The 25,320-nt window shown below is 41.0% G+C and overlaps 2 protein-coding genes across 8 annotated transcripts in view; one reads left to right on the top strand and one right to left on the bottom strand.

Annotated features, from left to right (window-relative positions):
* Window positions 1-8,459, top strand: part of LOC311260399 (C-myc promoter-binding protein-like) — a 73,575-nt gene extending 65,116 nt beyond the window's left edge. For all 6 annotated transcript variants that reach the window (XM_084358178.1, XM_084358176.1, XM_084358174.1 and 3 more), the window contains 3 exons: window positions 3,581-3,743; window positions 4,328-4,392; window positions 5,027-8,459. In XM_084358178.1, coding sequence (XP_084214304.1) covers window positions 3,581-3,743; window positions 4,328-4,392; window positions 5,027-5,163 — 365 coding nt within the window. In that variant the 3' untranslated portion in view covers window positions 5,164-8,459. The remainder of the gene's footprint in view (window positions 1-3,580; window positions 3,744-4,327; window positions 4,393-5,026) is intronic.
* Window positions 8,460-8,584: 125 nt separating this feature from the next.
* LOC311260811 (sodium/potassium/calcium exchanger 1-like) lies at window positions 8,585-24,870 on the bottom strand. 2 transcript variants are annotated; one of them, XM_084359036.1, is made up of 12 exons: window positions 24,637-24,870; window positions 22,878-24,039; window positions 18,917-19,096; window positions 18,217-18,325; window positions 16,598-16,651; window positions 16,247-16,297; window positions 15,236-15,313; window positions 14,286-14,416; window positions 11,953-12,207; window positions 11,606-11,695; window positions 10,915-11,081; window positions 8,585-10,757 (listed from the first exon to the last, which is right to left on the bottom strand). In XM_084359036.1, the coding sequence occupies exons 2-12, from the start codon at window positions 23,865-23,867 to the stop codon at window positions 10,508-10,510; spliced, it is 2,355 nt and encodes a 784-aa protein (XP_084215162.1). In that variant the 5' UTR covers window positions 23,868-24,039; window positions 24,637-24,870; the 3' UTR covers window positions 8,585-10,507. The 2 variants fall into 2 exon arrangements, with proteins under 2 accessions (XP_084215162.1, XP_084215163.1); XM_084359037.1 differs by lacking the exons at window positions 15,236-15,313; window positions 16,247-16,297; window positions 16,598-16,651.
* Between the last annotated feature and the right edge of the window lie 450 nt (window positions 24,871-25,320).

Genomic DNA, 25,320 nt, shown 5'->3' with positions numbered 1-25,320 from the left:
TGAGTGAACATGAAGGATGTGTGGATTCAGCAGCAGCAGACTGAGAGTAAGAAAATAATGCAAAACACGTGGAATGAAATATAGAATTGGTATGTTTGTACGTTTGTATTGTGAATAATTGAGAACAGGCCTATATTTTTTCATTTAATGTTGATATATAGATGTTTTGCCAAAAAAGTCGGAACGGGCTCAGTGAATAGATCGAGATGCACGCCACATAAATCATTTGACTTAAATGTCAACTGAAGGGGTGAGAGAAGGCTGCAGATGAACACTTCAGATCTGTGTGGAGCAACGAGGAGACATGGATCAAACAAGGAAAATCTGGATACAGCGCTGAAGACGGAACCACGTTCATTCCTAGGAAAAACGCTTAGTGGTGCATGAAGCCAAAAAAGCTCAACTTCTTTCGCTGACCGGGCCGGCTAACTTCCTGGTTAGCGCCCGGCTAACTTGAATAGGGATAAAATAATTTAATCGTGTAGCTCTTCTAGACTTTCCAGATATTATGGGACCAAATGGCTCAAATTATGACAGTGAAACGAGTCATTTTGGGGGGGGTTGTGACCATTAAAAAAATTATCCACTTCTTTCACAATGTAAGCTTATGGGAAAAAGCTGTTTTTGGGGAACAGTGCATCATGTCAGTGTAATTGCATGGGTTTGGCCACTGCGAAAGTTGGTTTCAAAGCCTGGCGCTCTTCCTGTGGGCTGGTGAAGAGACTGCTACCTCCCACAAATGAATACGTGAAACAAACAAATACGTCCATCACGTTGTTTTTCTTTGTTTGATGTTTGACTGGAGCTCTTTTTAATTACCTCATCACATTGTATTCTTATGAAATGGGTGAAAGGCACCTGAGTAACCCCACCATTTTTAATAATCGCACTACAGTAGTGGACGGTAACTACCTTTAATTTACATTTTCTTTTCTAATAATCAGGATTCTTGTAAAGAATTTATGCTAAACTTAGATGGAACATTGGTGTGTGTATGTATGTATGTATGTATGTATGTATGTGTGTGTATGTATATGTATATATATATATATATATATATATTATTAGCATTTAAACTCACAAAAGTGGAACAGAAATGGGCTTAGCAAATAGATCAAGACACACATGAAGCATGTGAATAAACATCCACTAAGAGATGAAAGATGGCGGCAGCCATTCTCAACCTTTCTCAAAAAAGACATGTAACAAATATAAAAACCATAGTTCTATCACATTGTTTGAGCTTTGACTGGAGCTCCTTTAATTATGTCTTAAGCTCTGCTGCATCTGCACTAATTGATTATTTAATGGAGAACAAGTCATGGAGGCAGGCGGCTAATCTTTGTGCTAACAGGCTCTGTCTGCTCTCTGTCTTTCAGGACTTAATTGTACTCTGTTGTTAGAGAGTGAGTGTTCTTCTCTGCTGCAGACTCCCACAGATGAGTCCTGTTGTTTGTGTCCTGTTCTGTCTGAGGCCTGCTGTCTCCCGCTGTTGTCTGTTCTCTGCTTGATGCACCGCAGTGTCGTGTGTGTAAATTCAGCCTCGACTTGTCATGGTGTCACAGTGTTTTGAATGAGTGTGAAATCTGACTTTCACACTGTTGATATGGAACGTGTTTGTCTCAAATGCAGCTCAGCTCTGTGTTTGAATGTAGGTTTGCATCTCTGGTGAATGTGTTTGCTGACATGAACATTCACTTTTCTTCAGCAACTTTTAAAGATGGCATTTTTGTAGTACTTACAGGGCTGGGTACAGAACAACAACAGCATCAGGCTGCTATTCTGAAAACCTTTAGTTTGAATTTTAGTGCTTAATTTTCCATCATCTTTCACTCACCAGGGTTTGCTGTAGAGTCCTTGCAATTCATACTAACCACCAATATTTACTAAATCAGTTTGCACCATTAAACTGAAAAAATGTGTAGATCAGTAAAGAAATCTGTAGCCTAGTTCATAACATTCAACCATGTTAACTCGGGGTAGACCAATTATTGGCCTTTCAGCATTTTCTACGATTATTGGTATCAGTGGTTTTTCTGTCAGATTGCTGACGAAATAAACTAATTTAAAAATGTGCTACTTTTGCTCTGATGCAGCATCCTCTCACAAAATGTCCCACCCACAACACGACCTGATTGGTAACACGTCACAATTAACAGCCTAGAAACACTGAATAATCTGAATCTGCGAAGTAACTAAATGTATCAATTTCTCATAATCGGTATCGGTGCTGAAAAAGCCATATTGGTCGACCCCTCATGTAAACAGGAAGTAGCTTTAGTATCGCAAGCTGTAACACAACTCAACAAAATTGCTGTGAATTCTTTGTTGATATACACATCAACAAATATGTGTGTTTCAGAAATGGTAACATTCTCACCAAAAATACCTGATAACACTCTTCTAACCTTTGTTGTTTTTTAGTCAAATAGGCGTCTAATTACCTCCGCTAAGGAGGTTATGCTTTCCTCTGTCTCCGTTTGTTGGTTTGTTGGCAGGATTACACAAAAACTACTGAATGGATTTCCACAAAACTTGTATGCTAGGATGTGTCTCAGCCCAGAACAGAACCAGTTAACTTTTGGTGCAGATCCAGATAAAGGGACGGATTCAAGATGTTTTATTCACTTTCTTTAACATTGTGAGAGAGGGCCCTTTCAACATGTCTGTTCATTTCTCATGGAGTAATGCATGGATCGTGATGAAAAAAATCAGGTGTATGTAGATGGCCGGTATCAATGAGTGAGTACTAAATTGGGCTGTTGGGCTTTGGCGGAGGTATTCGCTCTTCTGAGTGCCATTCTAGTTTCAGCTATATTTTTGGATAATGTAATTATTGTATTAAAACGGTGTTTTATTAAGTGTCATCTCAAATACGTTGAACAAACGTCTTTTACTCTAAAACACATCAGAGCTGTTAGTGAGACTAACTTTGGACTGCTGATTACTAAGTCACTGGTTTGTTAAGTAACAAGTTTTGACAGAAAACACTCTATTCGGTACTTGTAGTCCTTCATCTTTCAGTTCACAGTAGAAACAAAATGTGGAAGAGACATTTGACCAACAACACATTAAGATAATTAAAAGTACAGATCCCAGCAGCGTCATGGAGACAAAGAAATGCACAAATTAGTAAATCATGCTCCCGCATTAATAATTTTACTGTTGTTGGACAGAACTAGTTTTAGCTTGTTGGATTCTGAATAAAAGTTTCAACATGAATAATTGAATAGTGTTTTAGCAACAAATTTGAATTGAATGAAAACTTTGATTAAAACTAAATGATGATATACTTTTGTTTCAGGAAAAAAGTCATGTTGTAATCAAATAATTCAGGCTCTTTTTGCTAAGCTTTTATTTACGACACACAAAACAACGTTTTTACCAGCACAAATATTGTTTTTTAGAGTTCAGTATATATCCAATAAGTACTGCGTTGTACCAGTACAGATACCCAGCCCAAGTACTTTTCATCTGAGTGAGAACCTGTGTGATAAAACCATACTCATTGTGTATTAGTGTTATACGTCTGATGTGATGAGTCCACTGCTGAACTAGTGTGTGTGTGTGTTTTGTGTAGATGTGGGTTACCCTCTGTCCCGGTCGATCTCAGAGGAGGAGAAGCCGTTCAGCGAGGATTTGCTGCAGAGCGTCGTGAAGAGCATCCAGAGGAACGACATCAGCCGGCCGATGGCTCAGCTGCTGCAGCTGCTGGGACAGACGCTCGGGGTCAAACGGCAGAGGTCAGCACTGACGTGTCAGATTATTTATTTACTCAACTCCAGAGTCTTCACCTCTCGAAACACCAGTGTAGAGATTCTTCAGTGTGTAAACTCTCACATTATGTAGTATTCCTCCCAAAATCTCTCTGAGTATCAATCAACCTCTTGAAAAGTACCTGTAATAAGGTAAATGTTTACTTCTTTAATGCCAGTATCAGTGGTGTAAAGTAACTAAGTAGATTTACCCAAGTACTGTACTTGAGGACAATTTTGAGGCACCTGTTCTTTACTTGAGTAATTCCATTTTTTGTTGCTTTATACGTCTACTCCACCACATCTCAGACAGAAATATGTTACTTTTTACATGTTTTTTCTAATTTTAGTTACTAGTTACTTTTAAGATTCAGATAATGAATACAGTAATTACAATTATCGAATAAGTTACTATGTATTATCATAGATTAAGATACACAGCAGTTTATAAGGTCATTAAAAAAGTACAAATGTTAATTAAATGTCTATGTTTAAAATTAAGTTTTACAAGAAAACTGATTGAGTCATATTGTTAAATAAAACTGTTCTGCCCTCGGCTCTCTTGTCCTCAGGAGTTTGTACCGGGACATCCTCTTCCTCTCTCTGGTAGCTCTGGGAAAAGATAACATTGATATTGGTGAGTCACACATTTTACTGTCATAATGAATTACTTTGATCTATTTTAAAGGTACAATATATAAGAAGCATATAACAAGAGTAACTGCTAACTGCTGCTTACTGTAGCTGCCATGAGATAGTTGACTCAGTTAGCCGTGCAGCTAGCGGTCGTAATAAGTGGCTCTTGAGGCACAATGTGGTCAGGGGCTAGCTGGTTAGCATACTAACTTCAGGATATTTCTCTGCAGCACAATACATAGAAGTCTTTAACATAATGTCCAAGCTGTTATTTCTTCACACTAAATAAATGTGTTAATTTGTATTATATTTAACTCAAATTCTTACATATTGCACCTTTTAATATTTAAATATTGTCAAATATTACAACCTTAAAGGAGTTTTGCACGTACTCTGCCTACCATTATTTTACAGCAGTGTCAGTGGTTTCATTTTTTGTTTACTGTTTTTCCTTAATTTAAGTTTGGTTCCAGGATATAGCGGGTAAATATCTGAGTTGCTCTGAATAAAATAAAATGTAGGATAGAATTTGTATAATGTGGAACGGTCATTGCAGCGAGCAGATGAATTGTAACATGTGAATAAAAAGACCCCACTGACATGTTTTTGATCACAGTCTGCTCTTCTTTCTCCAGACGCCTTTGATCGTGAGTACAAGTTGGCGTACGACCGCCTCATGCCGAGCCTGGTGAAGCTGACCCACAACTGTGACCGACCTCCCAGCACGGGGGTGATGGAGTGCCGCAGGACGTTTGGAGAGCCTTACCTGTAAACACTCACCTTCACCCACCAGGAGTAACCCTCACCACCTATGTCATCGCTTTAAGACGAGCTCAGGAAACCTGTTGGAAGACTGTGAATGTGCACTACGGTGGCGTTTGGAGAAAAGTGATCAAAAAGGCGCAGTTGACCGCAGTCAGCGTCATGTAGCCTAAAAACAAAAAAATAATTTTACAGACTTTATCTCAACTAAGTGATGATGGAAACACTCACTGTTCATAACATGACTTCATGCAGTGTTGTTGAGTGACGCTCACCTGGTTTCTTAGAAAAATCCTGTGAAAATTATACAGACACACTGTAAATACACAACAGTAGAGGATTTTTTTAAAAATACAACATTTATATTGTATAGTCCTGCAGCATATGAAGACTAATATTAGCAATATTTTAACTTGAACTCTATTTATACAAAGTAAGCTTTATTTATTGTTTGTTGGGCGTAGTGTTTTGTCGTGTCGCTGTTGTCTCGCAGTTTAAAACCAGCGCAACCTGAACACTCGCTGCTCATTTTCAACAAACTGTGGAAGAGATGTTGCAGTTTGGATATGGTTTCTGTTGTAAATGATGATGAGATAACTGTGCTTTACTGAGTTGGGGCAAAAAAAAACCCATTTAAATTAGAGCTGCAATGATCAGTGAAACCACAAAAAACTTGATTCAAACCTATATTTGACGGTGAATTGAATATCTTCAGTTTTTGAAGTGCTGGTCCAAAAAAAACAAGCAGGTTTAAGACATTGCACACATTTTTCACTAATTTTAACATTTCATTGACAAAACAATTACATAACTGATCAAATAATTGAGAAAATAATCAGCAGATTAACAGATACTGTAACAAAAATACTCAGTCTTACTTACTTAGTCGCAGCCCTGATTCAGATGTTTAAAAACACTTTTTAAGCTGCCTTTAATGTTCGTCCAGTGTCTGAATATAAATGTCCGCTGTGCTGCCACTTACAGTAGTGCTCTATATTTCATTTCAACTTAATGTTAAGTTTGTTTACAAAAAATGTTTTGAACGTGAAATAATTATTCATCATATGAACAGTAATTGTTTTCGTTTTCTTGTCCATGATCACGCAGAGAATTGTTGCTACAGGCCGGTTGCTTTAAAAGCCTCGGAGAAGAAAAATATGACACGAGGCGCAAAAGGAGCTCACTAATGCAGGAAAACAACGGTTTTGCCAGCGACACGTCTCGGTGTGATCAGCCGCAAATGAAGCCAATCTCTGTGTTACTGTTGGGCGAAGTGATTATAAAATGTAGTTTACATTTATTTCTGTGGCTTTACCCGAGTTTAGAGATGATTTTAAGTTTGGGAGAGAGCTCACTACAGCACGAAAGGGTGGTCCTAAATATACAGAAGCTGCTTTGAAAAAAACAAACAAAAAAAAGACAAACCAAATAAGATGCCAGCACAGTCACTTTTCTGTCTGTGGTCACCGTCCATGCTGATGAACAACAAACAGGGTGATTTAACAGTTTGGGGCCTCATTTATAAACCTTCTTCACGCCGCTTCACACACAAAAGTTTTGGTCGGAAAAAAAACAAAGTTGACGGGAAAATGTGCACACCTGTGAGTAGACTCTGACCCGTGGGAACATTTTGAACTGAAACCAGATTGTAGAAATGAAATATGAGAGGCGTTATTCAACTCATAATAATGCAGCTCACATTTGATTTCACACTTCACCGTTGATCAGCCGGCTCATTTCTATGCTTTAACATTCATGTGGCGCTTTGCGTTGAAAAATTATGTTTGAATGTTTGAGAGGGCGGGATGAGGCTGATCCATGTGTGCACATTTCAAAGCTGATTTGGGATTTATAAAAGGACTGTACGCAAGATTTTTAAAATCAGAATATTTTTTGCCGTACATTTATTTCCTCTTTTATTTGTACAGAAACATTTACAGTAGTATGGACTCCTCACAGAGTTTTATAAATGAGACCCCAGGTATATAGTTCAACTTGGATTTTATTTTTTCATACATTTCAGTCACCACAAGGAACAAGTCTGACGGGATATAATACATGTTCCTGAGACTCTTAAAGCACCATTTGTTGGTAATAATCCCTCATTGCAAAAGGTGGTATTTCAGAAAAAAGCTTTAACCAGGCTGTCGCCGTCTACATAGCTGTGTTTACATTTTTGTTTTACAACTTTAAAACCAGCTTCTGGTTCAACAGCTGCATATCTGAATGTTTATTAGGACTGCACGATACGGGTTAGTGGGAATGATCATTCTTGCATCACAATTTTAATTTTCACAGAAAAAACTTTTTAAATGATGATGTGACATTTTGTAGGTCAGGACGTCTCTGCTGCACTACACTTTTAAATTTTAATGCTGTTAAGTCACACATATTTTAGCTTCATCAAAAAATTTGGATTGTCGCACTCGGCCTATCACGATCTTCATATCACTTCAATTAATTGTGCAGCTCTAATTTTTATACAGTTACGTGTGAAGCCTGTGACAGTAATGAATGAACCAGATCAACTGAAGGGTACAAACGTGATTTGTCTAAGGTGCATTATTTAGATTCAATGATTGTCATCGGTAGTTTTTAGTACCAAACATCTGTGAAGTTGTGTAAAAAGCCCTTAGTGCAGCTTTGGGAAAATGAAAATATTGTCTAAGGTGACGTCTAGTCATCTTGTTTCAGTATCTGTTGTATGAAATTCATCCAGCAGCTTTATCTCCATCATATCAAATTAAAACCAAAAAGGGATTCTGTTTTAGTGTCCACAGGAATTATTAATATCAGTGTGCATCAGAGTTACATTAAACAGAGAAATATCTGATCAGTTACATTCTGGGTGGAACTGGACTTTGGCTGGATAAGAACTTGTTTTTGTGTTCATCAAAAATGACGACTGACAAACTGACAAGATGGTTGAAGGAGGACCCGAAACTCGTGAAGGTCTCATGAATTTCAACCGTGTGTGTGATTTTCGGTCAACAAGTTGCACTTTGCCCCTAAAAAGTGAAGACTGTTTTCAGCTGGTCGAGCCGGCGAGCTCAGGAGAGGAGGACACATCAGCTGGAGGACGCTGCCATTCATCTGTGGATTTTTTCTGTGTTAATAAGTTGTACAAATGAATGATTTTGCAGAATCTGGGGCCATGTACATTTTAACTCGCCCTTTGTAGAAATCACATTTTATAACAGTTTATTCACACATGTGCAAAGGTCCTTTTTAGATGTGGTGAAGGTTCTGTACAGCGACCAGATCTACAGGACTGGAACTGTAAATAAAATCACTTATACACTCTCAGTGATGGCTGCTTGTTTCTCTTTTTAAATGATCAGAGCAATATTAACTTTTGACTTTCCAATAAAACAGCACGCAAAACTTGAGTTCACTGTTAAAAAAATAATTTATTGCAGCATGGAGTTTTAATTTGAAATATTGATAGTTTTCCTATCAACAATACAAGTTTGCATCCACTTCAATCCAACAAGAGCTCTTAACAAGACTAACATCTGACAACATGACACCGGTCAGGTTTCTTCTCACAGCTAAGACAGTCCGACACACATACAATCACTGTTTCTCTCCACATGTTGACAAAATCAAATATTTGTTCACACAAAAAACACTGAAACACGAACAAACACTAGTTTGGTCGAATACAGAACAAAGTTTTAGGAACACGGTTCAGAAAATACTGAGCAGAAAACTGAAGTTGCATCCAGGAGGTTTGATTTGCTGCACGGTGAAACTGAACCTTCACTGCTGTGACGGACATAATGAATTGAATTTATTAACCTATTAAAGTCACCTCAGGTCCCAGAAGCATCGTGCTCACAATGTTAAAGGAAAATTCCACCCAAAACACTTACACAGTTAACTGTAACAGTCAGTGGGGATGTGCTGCTTGTTGCATTTCTGGCAGTTTTATTTTCGTTGTAGATAAATGAGCCGGTTGCTTGATCTCTGATATTTCCAGCAGCTACCGTGGAGTCTTGTAGCAGGAAATGTATCAGCAATCTAAAACAACAGTTTTAGATTTGGTGTCAGTCACCCGCAAAACTAACTGGGATTGTTTCTTTCTAGAGCTGCACCAAAGTCCAGTAGGAATGGTGGAAACATGAGTAAGAGAGTTGGAGAGAGGAGTCTCAAGTTTAGTTAGAGGACTGGCTGACTTAACTGTTTCTGAGCATCTACATGAAGCAACAAACAACTGTATTAAATCATCCCTCAAAGTTTCAGAGCGAGACGTCTCCTTGAACCTGCTGAGGCGATCTGCTGGATCTATTTCAAAACTTTTGGTAAGTTTGAATCATTTACACAACAAAACGTAAATATAGGGCCCAGGTTTAAAAATACAGGAATTCCCCTTTAAGGAGAGAAGTGAAACTACTACAGGTCGGCTGAAAGCTGCTGTTAACCAGGCTTTTCCTGGAGTGTTGATGCTCATCTGCGCTGGCAAATAAGACAGTTTCATATCCCAGCAGGAGATGATTTGTGGGCCAACATACACAAAATTCAATCAGCGACGTGATTCTTCTGGATTAATCAAGAATTGCTGTTTTTCCGACCTTAAATCTGACTCGCATGAATAATGCAGATCGATTACAAACAGCGGGGTTTGCAAAAGAGAGAGAGTGAAGTGAGCATGTTTGTCTTAATGTGCTGTGTCGTGTTTGTACTTCAGAGTATAATTGTAGGGTTTTATTTTAAAGCTTTGTTAATGTAAGCTGGTGGTTAATTTAATTCATCTTGAATGTATGAAAAGGTTTAAAATGTCATTGTGTGTCTTTCGGGGGTAAAACCTTGAAAAACATGATTAAATCAACATCTGCACACTTTGCTTTCTAATCAGGGCTAACTGCCTTTGTGCATTCTGGGAAATATAGGAAAACAATTACTCAAGTATGCAAGTTAAGGGTAAAAAAATCACTCCCTGCTTTACTACTTTCTATAATAGCAGACACACAATAGTTCACTGACTGCACAACCCTAATGTTTGCATGTATAAAATGCAGCACACTGCATTGTGGGATTTTATTGAAAATAATGGACCCAACTTTCTTTGTTCCACTGTTGGAGCTGGAAAAAGGGTTTGTGATTTTGGTTCTTACAAAGTAGCTGCTGGAAAATGTCGATCACGTGTATGTAAAGTTTTGTTTTGGGTTGATTTCTCCTTTAACATCGCTGCTCGTTTAGTTACATGTTTCTACCATGTGTCTACTGTGCGTCAGGTCGGCCTCTTGACATCAGGCTCGTTTTCTATCTAACGGATCCTACGTACCGTATTGATCCTGTCTGGACATGCTAAGTCGTGTGCAGCAGCGGCGTTTCGCTCTCTGCCCGTCAGCTCAGATGGAAATGGGGCAGATGAGGATGCGATCCTCCAACATGACGCTGAGGACGAGGAACACAAAGTACAGTACGAACATGGTGAGGCCCAACATTTTGCTCATCTTCCAGCGACAGACGGCGATGGAGATGATGACAAAGAGGAGCATGAGGAAAAGCAGCACGATGGCGCAGAACAGGCCGTTGGAGCTGACGGTTACTGGCTCGCCGTTGTGCAACAGAGTGAACAAGAGCCACGGGACCGGCAGACTAAAACCAGAGAAGACAGACGTGTTTCTTTCCAGTTTACAGTTCACATAGTTTATCTGACATCTCAGGAGAGTGAATATCACAAAATCAACATCCAAAATCCTACACCGCTTCTGTCGGTTACAGCTGGTATAGAAACAGTGGTGCGGTCACTCACCCGACAGTGATGTCGAAGATGTTGCTGCCCACTGAGCTGGACACAGCCATGTCCCCCAGACCTTTCCGGGCCACGATCACACTGGTGATCAGGTCAGGGATGGACGTCCCGGCCGCCAGGATGGTCAGGCCCATGATCTCCTCTGAGATGCCCATAGTCTCACCGACCTGTAACAATAAGAAAGGTGAAGCCATGAAACATGTAATCACTAACACAGTTGTAGAGGTGCTGGTAGGCAGTCTTTTTGCTAGACTATGCTAACTGGCGGCTGGCTATAGATTCATTTTAGTGCTAATTTTGTCAATCTTGGCATAAATCTTGTCATCTTGCTTTTAGCAAAAGAGCAAACAAGTGAATTTCTGAAAGCGTTAAACTTGTTTTGCCGGCGACCACTGTGGTTTTTAACAGTAAACTCAGCATGTGCCTGGAAAAACTCAAGAACACACTCTGTACTGAAGCAGAACATTAAGCTTGACCTGTGATTACATCAACACTCAACATCACCATCCACATCACACAGATTTGTCTCCTGACAGACATGTGAGAATATGTTTTGCTGATCCCCTCATCAGACAAACTGCCAAAAAGTCAGAATAATCCTTTAAATTATAAGATACAAGCCTGGCTTTTAAAGATGTCCCACGCTCTGTCCCAAACACGCGTCACATTGGATGTAAACATGTAAACAAACCTGATGAGCCCACCACACCATCAGGTAGGAGAAGACTCCGATCCACAGGATGGAGCCGAGAAAGGTGACAGCAAAATACCTCCTGGACGCCTGGAAACAAAAGACATTTTACATCAGTTAAACACAGAACATGATGAAGCAGAGATCTGGATCCAGAGGAATAAGATGCTTCTTTAGTAAAAATTGTTTGACTCTTCTCTCTTCTCTTCTGAACATGTTTAATCAGGGATGAAGTTTTTTTCAGTCTTTTGCAGAATATGAATAATAACTATACTAAATGATTAGTGAAAGACGAGGTGCTGGTTTCTACGGTTGCCATGGTGTTCACGAGGGCGGTTCATACTCACCAGGTTGCGGACGTCAGGCAGCGTGAGCCACAGCGGGAACACGATGGGCAGCAGGAACAGATACGTGGCCTGCTTGCGTCTGGTTTCAGGCCACTCTAAAGACAGAGGTTCATTCTCCTCCTCTCCCTCTCCCTCTCCCTCCTTCTTTCCATCATCATCTTCACTGTCACCGGACTCGCTGCTGTCCTCGTCACCGCTCTCGTCCTCCCCGCTGCCCTCTGAGCCCTCTGAGCCCTCTGAGCCCTCCGCTGCTGCCTGCAGGAGAGAAACCAGTGAAAGAGACAGAGAGTGTTTGTTGTCTGTGTGTTTCTCTCTTTTGTGGCGTAACCCACAGGAACATGAAGTCGTTGTACATCATGTGTTACAATAATCTCTCTCTGTGCTGGTGATTTAAATTAAAATGCACTCTGTGGTAATAAGTGCACTTTAGTTGACCCTGTTCTCAGAGTCCGATTAGGAGGCTGAACTCGATTTCACACGAGGAAACAGGGCGGCCTTCATCATGCGGACGCATAAAGATCAACCATTAGTGAGTCCGTGGCCGGTTTAGGACAGGGGAGGGCAGCAGTGTTTTTTCCCCAGAGGGCCATACTGGCTTCCTAAATGTAAGCGAGGGGCCATAAAAACTGGGTTATCGAGTGGAAACATTAAACACATAGTGCTGAATTATGTGAAACTAATTCTCAGTACCAAATGCAGCACTGAAAGAAGAAAAGATCAGGCTTATATTAACTCTTAATGAATTATTAGTGGCATATTGCTGTTTATTAGTCATTATAAAGTACATATTAATGCCTTATTCTTTATGAGCATATCCTACAACTACAAGGCCGATAAGAAAGAACCTCCTGATTAATGCTTATTGATAATAAATAAGGTCAAAATTGTACATGATTTAGGGTTTTAATCTGCTTTAAGATGGTCGTTCCATACGAACAGTAATTTTCCCTTAATTACGCACTATTGTTGAATAACTAAACTGCACAATCTGATATCATCGTGTTGGTGTTGTTCCTGGAACATTATAATTAATGTCGCTCCATCATTTCGACGGATCAAGCACATTTTTGTCACGTCATAGCTTTGTTTCTCAGGGAAAAAAGACCAGAAAAATATGCACACAGGAGAAGTTATCCATGTGTCCATCCGTGTTTAATGTTGTTAAAAGGTGTGTTTTATCCCAAACCGTGTTTTCCTTAACGTACACCTAACCAAACAGCAACAGAAAACTGAAAAGAAATGGAGAATAATAAAGTGAACAGTATAATAATATGTTTCAAACAGGATACGAATCAAAGTCTCCTGAGTGAGAATATTAGACCTAATCATTCGGCAACAGCAGCTCGCTCCTCGAAGTGGACTCAAGTTTCTCACTTAAGGTCCTGGAGCAACATTAATTATGATGTTCCAGCAACACGGCGATATCAGATACACCAAGTGTCTAAATCAAGTCTTCATGATTCATGTTTCACATTCCTAAGTGAGGTCTTGCTCATAACCCATTCACGACTAGTTTGACTCTGATTAACCAACAAAGGATCTACTAGAATGTGTCCATCCAGAGTGAGGCATTAAAGACGCTTCATAATGACTTCACAATAATGAAAAACTTCACAGCAGCATCCTACAATGACTCATGACTCACTGTGTCATGATTGTTTTCTGTATTTCAGATTGATAATAGCTGTTTGTTTTCTAGGCTTATTGTCCCCTGCTTAATACTTTCTAGCAATATTATGAATTAACAGCTAATTACTTTCCCAGGCTCATCAGTACTTCTTATTTCCCAGTTGTCAAGTTGTTATTAAGATGCAACATGGAGTCTGTCGGGAGGATACAGATGCCCTCGGGTGTTTATCTCAAGTGATGTTACTTATATTTGGTTGTTTGCAATGGAGTAGAGGAAGTACTGAGATCCTATAATCAGGAAAATGTAGTAGTGTTAAATGTAAACGTACTCAGAAAATGACTTTTATCAATGTAGATGCATTTATTAATAAGAGCATGATTTTACTGTTGTAGTTGGTTGAGCTGGGGCCCATTGCAGGCTGGCTCATGGCCCACGGCCTCCTACCACTTTGGGTTTGCTGCTTAAATAGGTTTGCTTTTCTTTGAAAAATATTTTTTGTGTTCAGAGAGGCAATAACAACTGCAACTGATGATCATTTTCATGACAGATTAATCTGCTGATTGTTTTCTTTATTAACTGATTGATGGTTTGGTTTGTATAAATTATGAAAATAGAGAGAAATGTCATCACACGTGATCCGGACCCAAAGTGACACCTTTGCAATGCACGTTTTGTCAGAGTGAGTTTAAAATCATCTGCGTACCTTTGACTCGTCCGGCTGGTCGGCCGTCTTCTCGCTCGCCTCTTCTGTCTTTTGAGGCTGTGAGGTGGACGGCTCGGCTGCAGCGTCCCCCGCTGCACCGGCCTGCTCAGTGTTTGAGGTGGCGTCAGCATCTGGAGGAAGAAGAAGAGGAAAACACAGAATGACAAAGATGTCGCACTGTACATCCAGCAGATTACTGTGGATCACTATGACAGTCCAGTTAGGTTGTTCAGTCATCTACGTCGTGTCTGGTTGACTGTCTTAACTTCAAACAGTTATGACTGAAACTGCTCATGTACGCATGTTTTAATGTTAAACTGACTGAATTATTATGCTGTGTGGACCAGTATGAAGTGCCAGTGAGCGTGATTGGAGTGTTTTGGAGATAAACATGTTCTTCTCATGGAGAAAGGTGCGCACACACACACACCCACACAGAGAGACTCGTCCCATCTGCATAATCCTCGGGCTGATTGATTCGGGCCTGTTGAAGCCTCTTCAGGCTCCCTGCAGCCCCACTTTGCTCTGTGCCTCGGGTTCTGAAGCACCTCCTTACTCCACAGTGACGCACTGTCAACACGCTGACTGAGAGGCTCCGCTGATTGTGGAGAACAACCTCTTTTAACCCCCCAACCGTCTCTGACGACTGATACACGACCATCACAGCCCCGTTATGGCTTCTACACCTCCATCACAGGAACATTTGAATAAAAAATCTTCAGATATAATCGGAAAAAAGCCACATTAAGTACAATGTTAAGGTGGTACAGAATATAACTACCTGCTTGTCTTTCTGAGTATTTTTTAAATCGCCAGTACTGCTCTTTAAACAGTTACACCTGCTTCCATTTTCTGTGTTAAACTAGGCGTATACACTTCTCGGATCTTCATGTCAACTTCTAATCTGATTTTATCAAAACATCAGATTGAACCTTTTACATGAAACTCACCTTCGGAGCGGCGATGATGTGACTTGCTCTGTAATTTGCCCGTTACCGGGACGCTCAGAGGCTTTACTTTGTTCTTCGCTGTGAATTAAAGGAATAAATCGCTCAAACAACATGAGTCCTTTTAATATCAACCAAGGTATTCTTTGTTCACAAGCAGTTTTGTGCAACTAAGTCAACATGCCTTTAACTCACACTGGCCATTTAGTAAAACATCAGCATAGAATAGTTTTAATAGATTTATCTTTTAATCAGCCATTTATATAATGTTGTTTTTTGTGGGTAAATTCCACAAAAGGACTAAAACAATTTTTCCATTGTTAATCCTGGTTGTATAATGATAAACAAACTAAATCCTGAATAACTAACCCCCATAAAACAAAACCAATCCAACGATGCCTGACGTAGGATAATGCCCCACACCTCTGCTAGAATAACCAACACCCCTCTTGATTTTTGTGATTGTTTCAGTTTTCTCCCCTCAGAGGAGACTTTGTGAAATGGCTGCATTTTCCCCTTAACCTTCATGACCTTAATAAAAGTACTGCAGTCTTCACAAACAAACTATTACTTTCAAATAGGTTCATGTCAAAAGAATAACTTTTAATAACGTTTTCTGCGTAAGTACTCCAAAAATGTACACCTGTACTTAAGCATATGGAAGGAAAATACAAGATATGTTTTAGATTTTGTTAATAACAAATAAAACACATTAAAATTGAAGAGGACGCACTTGTGAATCCTTAAAAAGTAAAAAAAAGTCGTGGAAGATTTCAATTAGATCCAAAGAAATGAGGATGCAAAAGCAGATTCTGTAAGAATCTCGTGACAATAACATAAAGTTTTCCAAGCAGCCAGTGTGTGAAAAAGGTCAGAGGTCCTCAAAACAACACAGAAACAACTGGATGCAAACATGCCAACATCCAATAAAGACAAACAACCGTCCAATTTTAAAAGACAACCAGATTGAGCACAACAACAACCGACACGACACCAACACGTCTCCTGTCTTACCTTTCCTCTGTACTGACGACTCCCCTCTGACATCACCATTAAAGGATGTCTCTGATTGGCAGAGACACACAGACTAAATATCGACCACCAGTTATGGGATTCTTCAATTAAATGCAACTAGATGAAATACTACGTAAAAAAACGATATGAAATGAGAACTTTTGAATGCTGTTTGAGGTCAGTTTCCAAAATTTTACAAAATTAAGCTCGTGAGAAGGTTTGTTATCATTCACTGTTGCTGTTACATGTGAACGAGACGTAGTTTGAACACAAATAGACACAAATGAACGACAATCACAACAAGACACCACAGGAAACAACAGCAAGGCGACATCTTGTTGTCGCTCTTACCTCTTCTGGTTTTCTTCAGGCTGGGGGTTTTAATGGCCCCTCTGAGGGCCGTCTCTAGGATGGAAACCCACAGCAACAATTTAACTTCTGACCCATCAGCAATGTATTCATTTTCTATGTAAGTTCACCCGTTGTCCATTTAAACTGATACAAACCATCTGCCTTTACATGACTGATGGACCCACTTTCCTTCTACCCGTTTAGTCCACTTCAACTTCAGTTAGAGATTTCCTGCAATGGCTCGTACAACACTGGAGCATTCACCTGGGCCGAGATCAACACCAAGGAACGAAAACTGAAACCAAACCTGATCCACAAACTGAGACAACAACCGTCTCCTCTCCTGTCCGTCTAAACTCTGAGTCACAGCTCATAAATCCAACACGAGGTACTTGTACTTCACTCATTACACCACTTTGTACTTCTACTCTACTACAATTCAGAGGGAAACATAGTACTTTTTACTTCACTACAGTCATTGGACAGCTTTACTTCATAAATGAAGACAAACATATTAAATATGATGTTTTGATATAAATTAAAACTATTCAACAATTTATACAAGTGCAGTTGAAACAATTCAGTTGATTAATCAATGAATTGATTGACTAGAAAACTGACTGACAACTATCATGACAAACTCCAGATTATGGTTCCAGATTATCCAATGTGAGGATCTGCTGCTTCTCCTTTTAATTATTTTAATAGTCGTTATGCAATTTTAACATTTTGTTTAGAGGTTTGGACTGTTAATAATAATTGTGATGAATTTAGTTTCTTTTACAAACCAATGAATTGATGAATGGAGGAAATAATGAGCAGATCAATCACAACTGCAGCCTGATTCAAAATGGTTCAAAATTAATTTCAACTCAACCAACTACAACAGTAAAGTCCTGACTTTACACAGTGTAGTATTAATACTTTTACTTAAGTTAAGGATCTGAATACGTCCTCCATGATTGTCTTTTGCTCCACATCTGTTTATATGTAACAGGACAGAAAAAAGATTCAGTCATCAGGAAGTTAAGTCTCCTCAGGTTCATGTTTAATATGCTGACAGTTTACCACAGTAATGAGATACAGTCCAGCTGCACGGAGCCGGTCTCTGCTCTGCACTCGTTCCATACAGATAAAGAGCTTCGTCTGCTCACACGCTGGCTCTTATCCAGCTTTTATTAGCCTGTATTGAAAAGCTGATTAAGGATCAGTGGTGGCCGAGTGCCGCGAGAGCGAGGAACAACGGCCTGGTGAGTTTGAGGACGGGTTGAAGGTCGCTGCGGTTCATCACGCGAGCCTGACTTACAGGAAGGTACAGGACGGCCAGTGCTGAGTCACTGGAACATTTAATGGAACGGTTGATCCCCAGAAAATGAATCGACCAGTTGTTTCTATGATAAATCAAGCAAACTGCCACAAATTAACAACTGTCAGGTGTGAGGATGTGCTGCTTTATTGGCATATATGTAAATATTAGATTAGTTGATATTAAACTAAATAACTGACAAGGAAAATAATGATATGTTGCCCTTCTGCATGCTGATGTGCAGTAGTAAATCAAGTTGGATGGCATGTTATAAAGTTAAAGTTCAAGGACTGCTGTTGGTTCTGGTTGTTACCTTCTCCCAGAGGGTCGAGCGTGTGGATCATCAGCTGGAAGATGGTGCTCCTCAGCGAGGTGTTGTGGAGGGAGGCCGAGCTGCCGCCTCTCTGCAGGACAGGACGCACCTACGGACCAGCAGACATGTAATCAGAGATGAAACTACAATACTTTAGAGCGACGTTAAGTTTAACAAGTGCAAAACATTGCAGGCCAACAGTGACGCCGATATTCGTTGTTGTAAAGTTACAGCTAATACTTAACATATAACATGAGAAATGTAGTATCCAGGAACGGAGACTGACCAACTTCAACACTGTAAAAGTGAAATGAATGAAACCCTTTCCCCAGAAAGTGATTGTCACATCCTGGAGCGGTGCATGGGGCTGTAGTCAGAGAGATCCTCAATACAAGAGCCATTGTGTTTTTATTTCGTCAATGTCTTCTTTAGCTAGCTTTAGCTTTAGCACCCAACAAGGCTACCTGTGCAACTGCATGTGTGCCGTGTGAGAACAGAAAGCTAAGTAGCTTAGCAACAGTTACCACACGGGGTGGTGGTAATCACGCAGTCTGTAGGTCTGGTTAAATGTCTAACAAACCTAACTCACCTTCTAATAGTGATTGTAACACCCAAGATGCTCCATATAACTGTACACAAGACCTTTATCAGCCTTAAAGTTAAAATCACTTCAACAACACTAAACTATAGGTTTTCTCACCCTGAGTCTTGTTTTGTCCTCTTGGGGGTCTGGTGGTGATTTGTTGCAGTGAGGGCTGCTCGGAGGTGGTCCAGGTTCTCGTTTGGGTTTATCTTCAGCCTTTGGTGCCGCAGCAGCCGGAGGAGGAGGAGATGCAGCGGGAGCAGCAGCAGGAGGAGGTGCTGCTGGAGCTTCACTCTCCTGTAAAGTCAGTCAGAACTTAAACCACTTCTCAGCACCTCAGTAATTGACTTTACATGCAAATATATACAAGGATGTGAATGTTTGTGTTTTTCAAGAGTTTCGTTCATTCTACAGCTGCAAATAACGTTTTTTTTCATGTTCGATAACCACATTTCTCCACAATTATTTGATTTATCCTTTAGTTTATATAATGGAAAATCAGGTTTTTCGCATTTTTGCTGTTCTTGAATGGACAGAACAGCTGTAGATGGACAGGAAGATGGGGAGAGCGAGAGAGAGAAAGGAAGACATGCAGCAAAGGGCCACGGGCTGGTATATAACCTGGCGGCTGCTGAGGACGGAGCCTCGGCTTGTGGGTCGCCAACCTACCAGGTGGGCTACAGGGTGCCCTAAAAATGCTCATACTAATCCCAGACCAACTCTGCTGACTGTCGAGGACGTCACAGCTGGGGGTCAGTGGGTGGAGGTGTGCCCTCCAAAGGTGTCATAGTGTTTCTTGGTAGACCAAACAAAGGGCTGGACCTTAATCGAATCTATCTAGTTAACACTATAGTAGATCTTACCATCAGCAAAAGAGCACAGTGTGAACCTTAAGCCTTAAAGTGGATCTGCTTTATTAGCTCAACCTGACACCTTTGTTATTTCTCTTAACACTGTGCTTATATGGCAGGGCTGCATGATGTGGTAAAATGTGATCAGATCCATGCTTAGTGAAAATGATCATTTTTGCATCAAAACTTTCATTTCAAGTGAAAAAGTTAATGATGTGTGTAATGATGATTTGTGGGGGTCTGCGATGTAACAGGGGCCCAGCAGCTCAGTTTTGCCCCCAGCAGGTTAATCCGGCTGTGGCTATAAGAGGATCTGGTTCTCGATCAGTCACTTGCTGTTATGTATACGTTGTCTTTAGGTACATGTAATCTAACTGGACTTAACATTGTACATTAGATTCCTCCTTCACGGTTTTTTAGTTTAATTACTGGTTGCACACATTGTCTGATTTCTTGCACATCTCACTCTTTTTATTTTTACCTCAAATTACCTGCCTATTTGATCATCAGAATAATTCACACACTATACGCTTCATGAGGCAACCTGGTCGGATCTGATTTGAGGGCAAATTTAACACCTTCACGTCCCGTCAATGGACGTCAAATAAAATGGGAAGATGGGATTACAGCTGCTGATGTAGTGCTGACAGATAAGGAGCAAGATGCTAAAACATAGCGATCCACGACTAAAAATGAGAGGCGGTTTAATTGACATTGACATCATACATCATACATTACAGTTGATTTTAGGAATATATCACGTGTTACTATGGAGGACATAATGCATGTTCCCTCTGGACTGATACAATTTTCCTTGCAACTTGGGCTGGACTCTAATAATTGACTGATCAGGTATTTGTTCGTTGGATAGGTATCCGGTTTTTGGTCGTGAGGTTCAGATACTCGTTTTTTGTTTGTTGGATTGTTTTTTGCAAAATGTAGATTGTTAACAAAGGTGAACTGCAAAATAGCAGTTATTACTGTATCTCACAAGAAGTGCATACCAACGAAGCTCGAGAGCCCAATAACTGGTACTCAGGACCGCCCTACTTGTGACTGCACAAGTTGTCATAAATAAATCTAAAGATCTCAATGAAATCTAAAGCAAAGACCCAGAAAACCCTGTCCAGTAAATCATGATGCACGTCACACTGATGCAATCAGTAATCATTTTAAATGATCTTTTTATTATTATTTTTATTTTCTATTTCTTTTCCCCATGTCCAGCCTGGCAACGGCAAATGACTTGTGCGACAGGTCTGGACCACTTGTGTATTTCAGAGAAAATTGTTCTCAATCATACGAGCCACTGAAGAGCAAATCTTTTCAAAAGATCGAGTCCGCTGTGTCTGATCCTCAATACTCTGCGCCGTGTAGATTTCTGTATATTCAACAGGTTATCTTCTCTGAACACATTCAAGAGGTAAGACTAAAAATGCTGTAAGAAAGCTGTTGGATTGAAACAGATAGAAATGGATTATCATTAATAAAAGCGCATATATTGGAATTCCTGGAGGAGGATTTTTTTGACCCATTAATGTGGCAGCATGCTCGGTGTGATGGCTGGAGGAGAACACGCTGACAGCAGACGTGCTTCAGGCTAATTGGAGAACGTTCTGGTGATGCTTGAAATAGAGAAACACAGCTCTACATGTTAATTACAGGCTCAGACATTTTCTGCTCTCTGTCAGCTGCAGAAGGCTGTTGAGTCTGCAGGCATTCTGCAGAAAATAACATGTTTAAATACATTATTCCTTGTTTTATCTCTATATACTGGTATTTCACGGCTGTGGCAGAGACAGAGTGACATTTCAATCACTTCTTCGCTGTGACGTGCTGTCTGTGACACCTGGACTCCTTTCTGTTCCGCATCATCAAAGGGTTTCACACAAATACAGGCTGTCACCCGCTCAGACCTCCGCATCACTGTCCCTCTCTCAGTGTATCTGAGCAGGCAGCAGTCCCAACAGTGAGGAGATGAAAGGACAGCAGATAAACTGTGTGTAGACTGAAGTCCGTCTGTTGACAACTCATCTGCAGAGATGTCTGTTTTGTCTGTAACCCTCTTGTTTGGTTTGATTTCTGTATGTTCGTTCTCTCTACTGGTGGTTGCACACGAGTAAAATAGCTTAAAAACAACACCTGTTAAGAGTTCATTTAACACTTCAGGTCATTTAGAAATATGTGAGACAACAGTGTGTCTCACTGATGTCTTTTTAATAGTTTTTGGACAAAATGGAGCAGAATGCAGTCATCTGCAAACAGTTTGATGACGTGTTCCTGAGCCCATGTGTAGTCAAATTCTTTTGTATAGTCAAGTGTTAAACAAAGTGGTGAACCTCATCCCATCCTTGCTTGTGAACAACTGAGCCTTTCAAGAAACCTGTCTACCTGTGGATTGTTCCAAACAGGTGTTTTTGGAGTGTTTCACAACTTTCCCAGTCTTTTCTTTTCAAATACACAGCATCTCGACTTTTTTGGAATGGAGGTTGTATTTTCTTGATCAATCAATTAATTGTTTGGTCTATAAAAGATTAGAAAATTGTACAATCATGACTTTGACAACTTCCCAAAGGAAGCAAATTTACATATTTAAATGTCCTGTTTTGTCCAACCCACAAGTCAAAACCCAAAAGATGTTCAGCTTACTGTCATGAAGAGTAAGAAAACCAGCAAATATTCACATTTAAAAAACCTGGAACCAGTGAAGTTTTGGTATTTCTGTTTTTATAATGACTTTAATGATTAACGTATCATCAAAACTGTTTATTAATTATCTGCCAATTGGCCAGCTGACTGATTGTTTTGTCTCTAGTTTGAACCATATGAGTCACTTCAGCTCGAGGCAACAGACACAACTCTGATCAGAGGATGTATGTTTCAAACAACTGTTACTGTGAAACACTCTTGACTTTACGAGCAGCATAAATTTGATTTGAAGTTTTGAATCGGTGAAGGATCCCACTCATGCATGTAATCTGTTATCTGTGGTTTGTTGAAAGGAGAGCTGATTGTTGAAATATGGAGCTGATTTGACCTGGAGGCAGCAAATCAAATCAACACCAGAGGACACAGACATGATAGAACCACTGGCAGACGGTTGTTTTATCCAACTTCAGTGTGAGATTATTCGGCACTGCTGCGTGTGCTGAAGTGAATTTATCTAGAACATCAATCTTTAAGGTACTTTTTCCCCCAGATTATGTGTGATTGTGACACCGACTGACCTTTTCTGGCTCCTCTGCGGTCCACACCTTGACAATGCTCATGTGCTTGTTGAGCTGGGTCTTGACCGCATTCTCGATCTGACTGTTGAACTTCATGAAGCTCACGTAGCTGATGTAGGCCATCACCAGACAGATGCTCTCCCACCACAGGATCGTGTTGTCCAGGAAGAAGATGATGAGCATGATGAGGTCCAGGATGTAGAAGGTCACGTCTCTGAAGAGAGGCCACCAGGTCAGATGCAGCATCTCCCGGGAGAAGATGGCGCACATGCCGATCACAAACAGGATGTTGAAGACGGCCGAGCCCACGATGGTGCCGATGCCCACGTTGCTGTGGGAGATGAAGACGCCGATCAGGGAGGTGAAGAGCTCAGGGGCAGAGCCTCCAGCCGCCATGAAGGTGGCTCCAGCCACGTCGTCAGAGATCTCCAGCTTGTTGGTGATGACCTCCAGCGCAGAGACAAAGAACTCATCGCAGACGATGGCCAGAGCGACAAACATGTAGATCATGCCTATGAGGTGCAGAACCACCCAGCCTTGCCGTCGCTGCTCCACTGAGAAGAGGTCCTCTGGATAGTCTCCCTTCCTGTGAGGGGGCTGGACTGGAGGACGAGGGGTAGCTGAGGTGTTTGTTGGCGGTGGAGTCGGAGTCGGAGTTGGAGGCGGTTTGGGAGGTTTAGGATCTACGTAGACACACTGTTCAATATCTGTCCTGTTGACGATTATCACCAGGGGAGGTTTGGTGATCTCAGGTGAGACAACCTCCTCCTCCGTCTCATTGGACGCCATCACCTCCCGAATGTTGACCGCCACAACATCATCATCACCCCCCTCTGCTCCGAAAGCGTCATCCGTCTGGGCGGAGGCTCGTGGCTGTGACAGCCTGGCCTTCAGAGTCAGCGTGTAGACGAAACACAGCAGCACACCTGAGATGAAGAAGAGAACGCGACAGCGCCGGAGTCTCCTCCTCGGAGGCGAGTGCACGTTCATTGCCCTCGTGGTCTCAACTCCAAACAGGAAGTTATGTCAGGTGCATCGCTATTCCTTGACAGTTCCAGCACCGAAATGTGGCAAGAAGACGCCGCTGACGGGGAAGAGACACACACACGTACACACAGTGTGTTTCATCTTTCACAGCGGGCAGCTTCAACCTGTGGAAGGACTGAAAACAGAAAACACACACAGCTGAAAATCATCAACACCATGGGTGCATCTTCAGTGTCCTCTCTGCTTGCATAGTTGCAGATGCAGCTCTATTGAGGAGAAGTGTGAGTGTCTGTGATGGGGATGCAGACAGCCACCTGTTACTATGGCTACATAATCACACAGGCTTTGGCTTCTCACAAAGCAGGAGTCCAATGAAGACACGTTGAACATGTTAAAACCATAACAAAAACCGGACTTGCATATAAAACAGCAATCATTTGAGAAATTAACTGATTATATTCCGCGTCACGGCGTGAGCGCGCGCACAGATAGAGCGTGCTGAAATGCGCGCGTGCATTAAACGATCACTAATGACACATTAATTGACCCTACCGTGCGTTTAGATGTCCATGATGTTAATAAAACCAGCAGATCTGTGACTAACAAGGGCGTGTTGAGGTTTAATTGCGGAGTAATTGAGACCAGCGCGGATTAAATCACGCGAGGTTGACGCAAACCTTTAATCAATAAACAGTCATCATCCAAAAATGATAATAAAGAGACGATAAAATCCATAAAGCAGCTGTGTGCAGAGTGGTGGTGCGGGTCTTACCTGTACCGCCGGCTGCTCGGCCCCTCGCCGCTGCGGACCGTCCCTCCAGCTGTGCGTAACGGACGCAGAGATGCTGACTCCGGGTTTTGGGGAGCTACAAGGGCGCACCGCATGTCAGGGCTTGAACGAGGCTCAGCATAATGCTGGTAAGAGGATTAGGAGCCGAACACCTCTCACCTTCCCTTTCACACATAGCGCTGTATCAATACACCAACATTCAACCTGTTGTGCTGCTAGTCGCAGCTGCCAGTTTGATGTGAGGCGACTGTGAGCGCGGTGCCTGTTGGATGAAGTATAATGAGACGTTCAGAGGCTCACAGGGGCAGTTTGGGTGTGGTCGGGTGTAGCCATTTTTTAGGAGTGTAGAGAATTTATATTATTTACCTTAACAAAGACCAAATATGAGAATGAATGTAAAAACCAAGTGATTGGTTAAGAAGGGAGATATTTGTTCCCTGCTTGGACACAGTATGTGCGTAATATACACGTTGACAACTGTATGATTTGATTGTTTGTTCTGTAGGCTATTTCATCCTATTCTAAATTTAATTATCTTTAATACTTTTTAAATTTGTGTGATGTGGATTCGCCTCATGTTAAAAGTGATGATTCACAGTATAACTGGCACATTTTACATACACATATGAACATGACTGTGTCCAAAACGCACATCTGGTTTATCAT

The sequence above is a fragment of the Pagrus pagrus genome, assembly GCF_965226575.1.
Source record: "Pagrus pagrus genome assembly, chromosome: 1".
Taxonomy (NCBI): domain Eukaryota; kingdom Metazoa; phylum Chordata; class Actinopteri; order Spariformes; family Sparidae; genus Pagrus; species Pagrus pagrus.
This window is presented reverse-complemented; position numbering and strand designations above follow the sequence as displayed.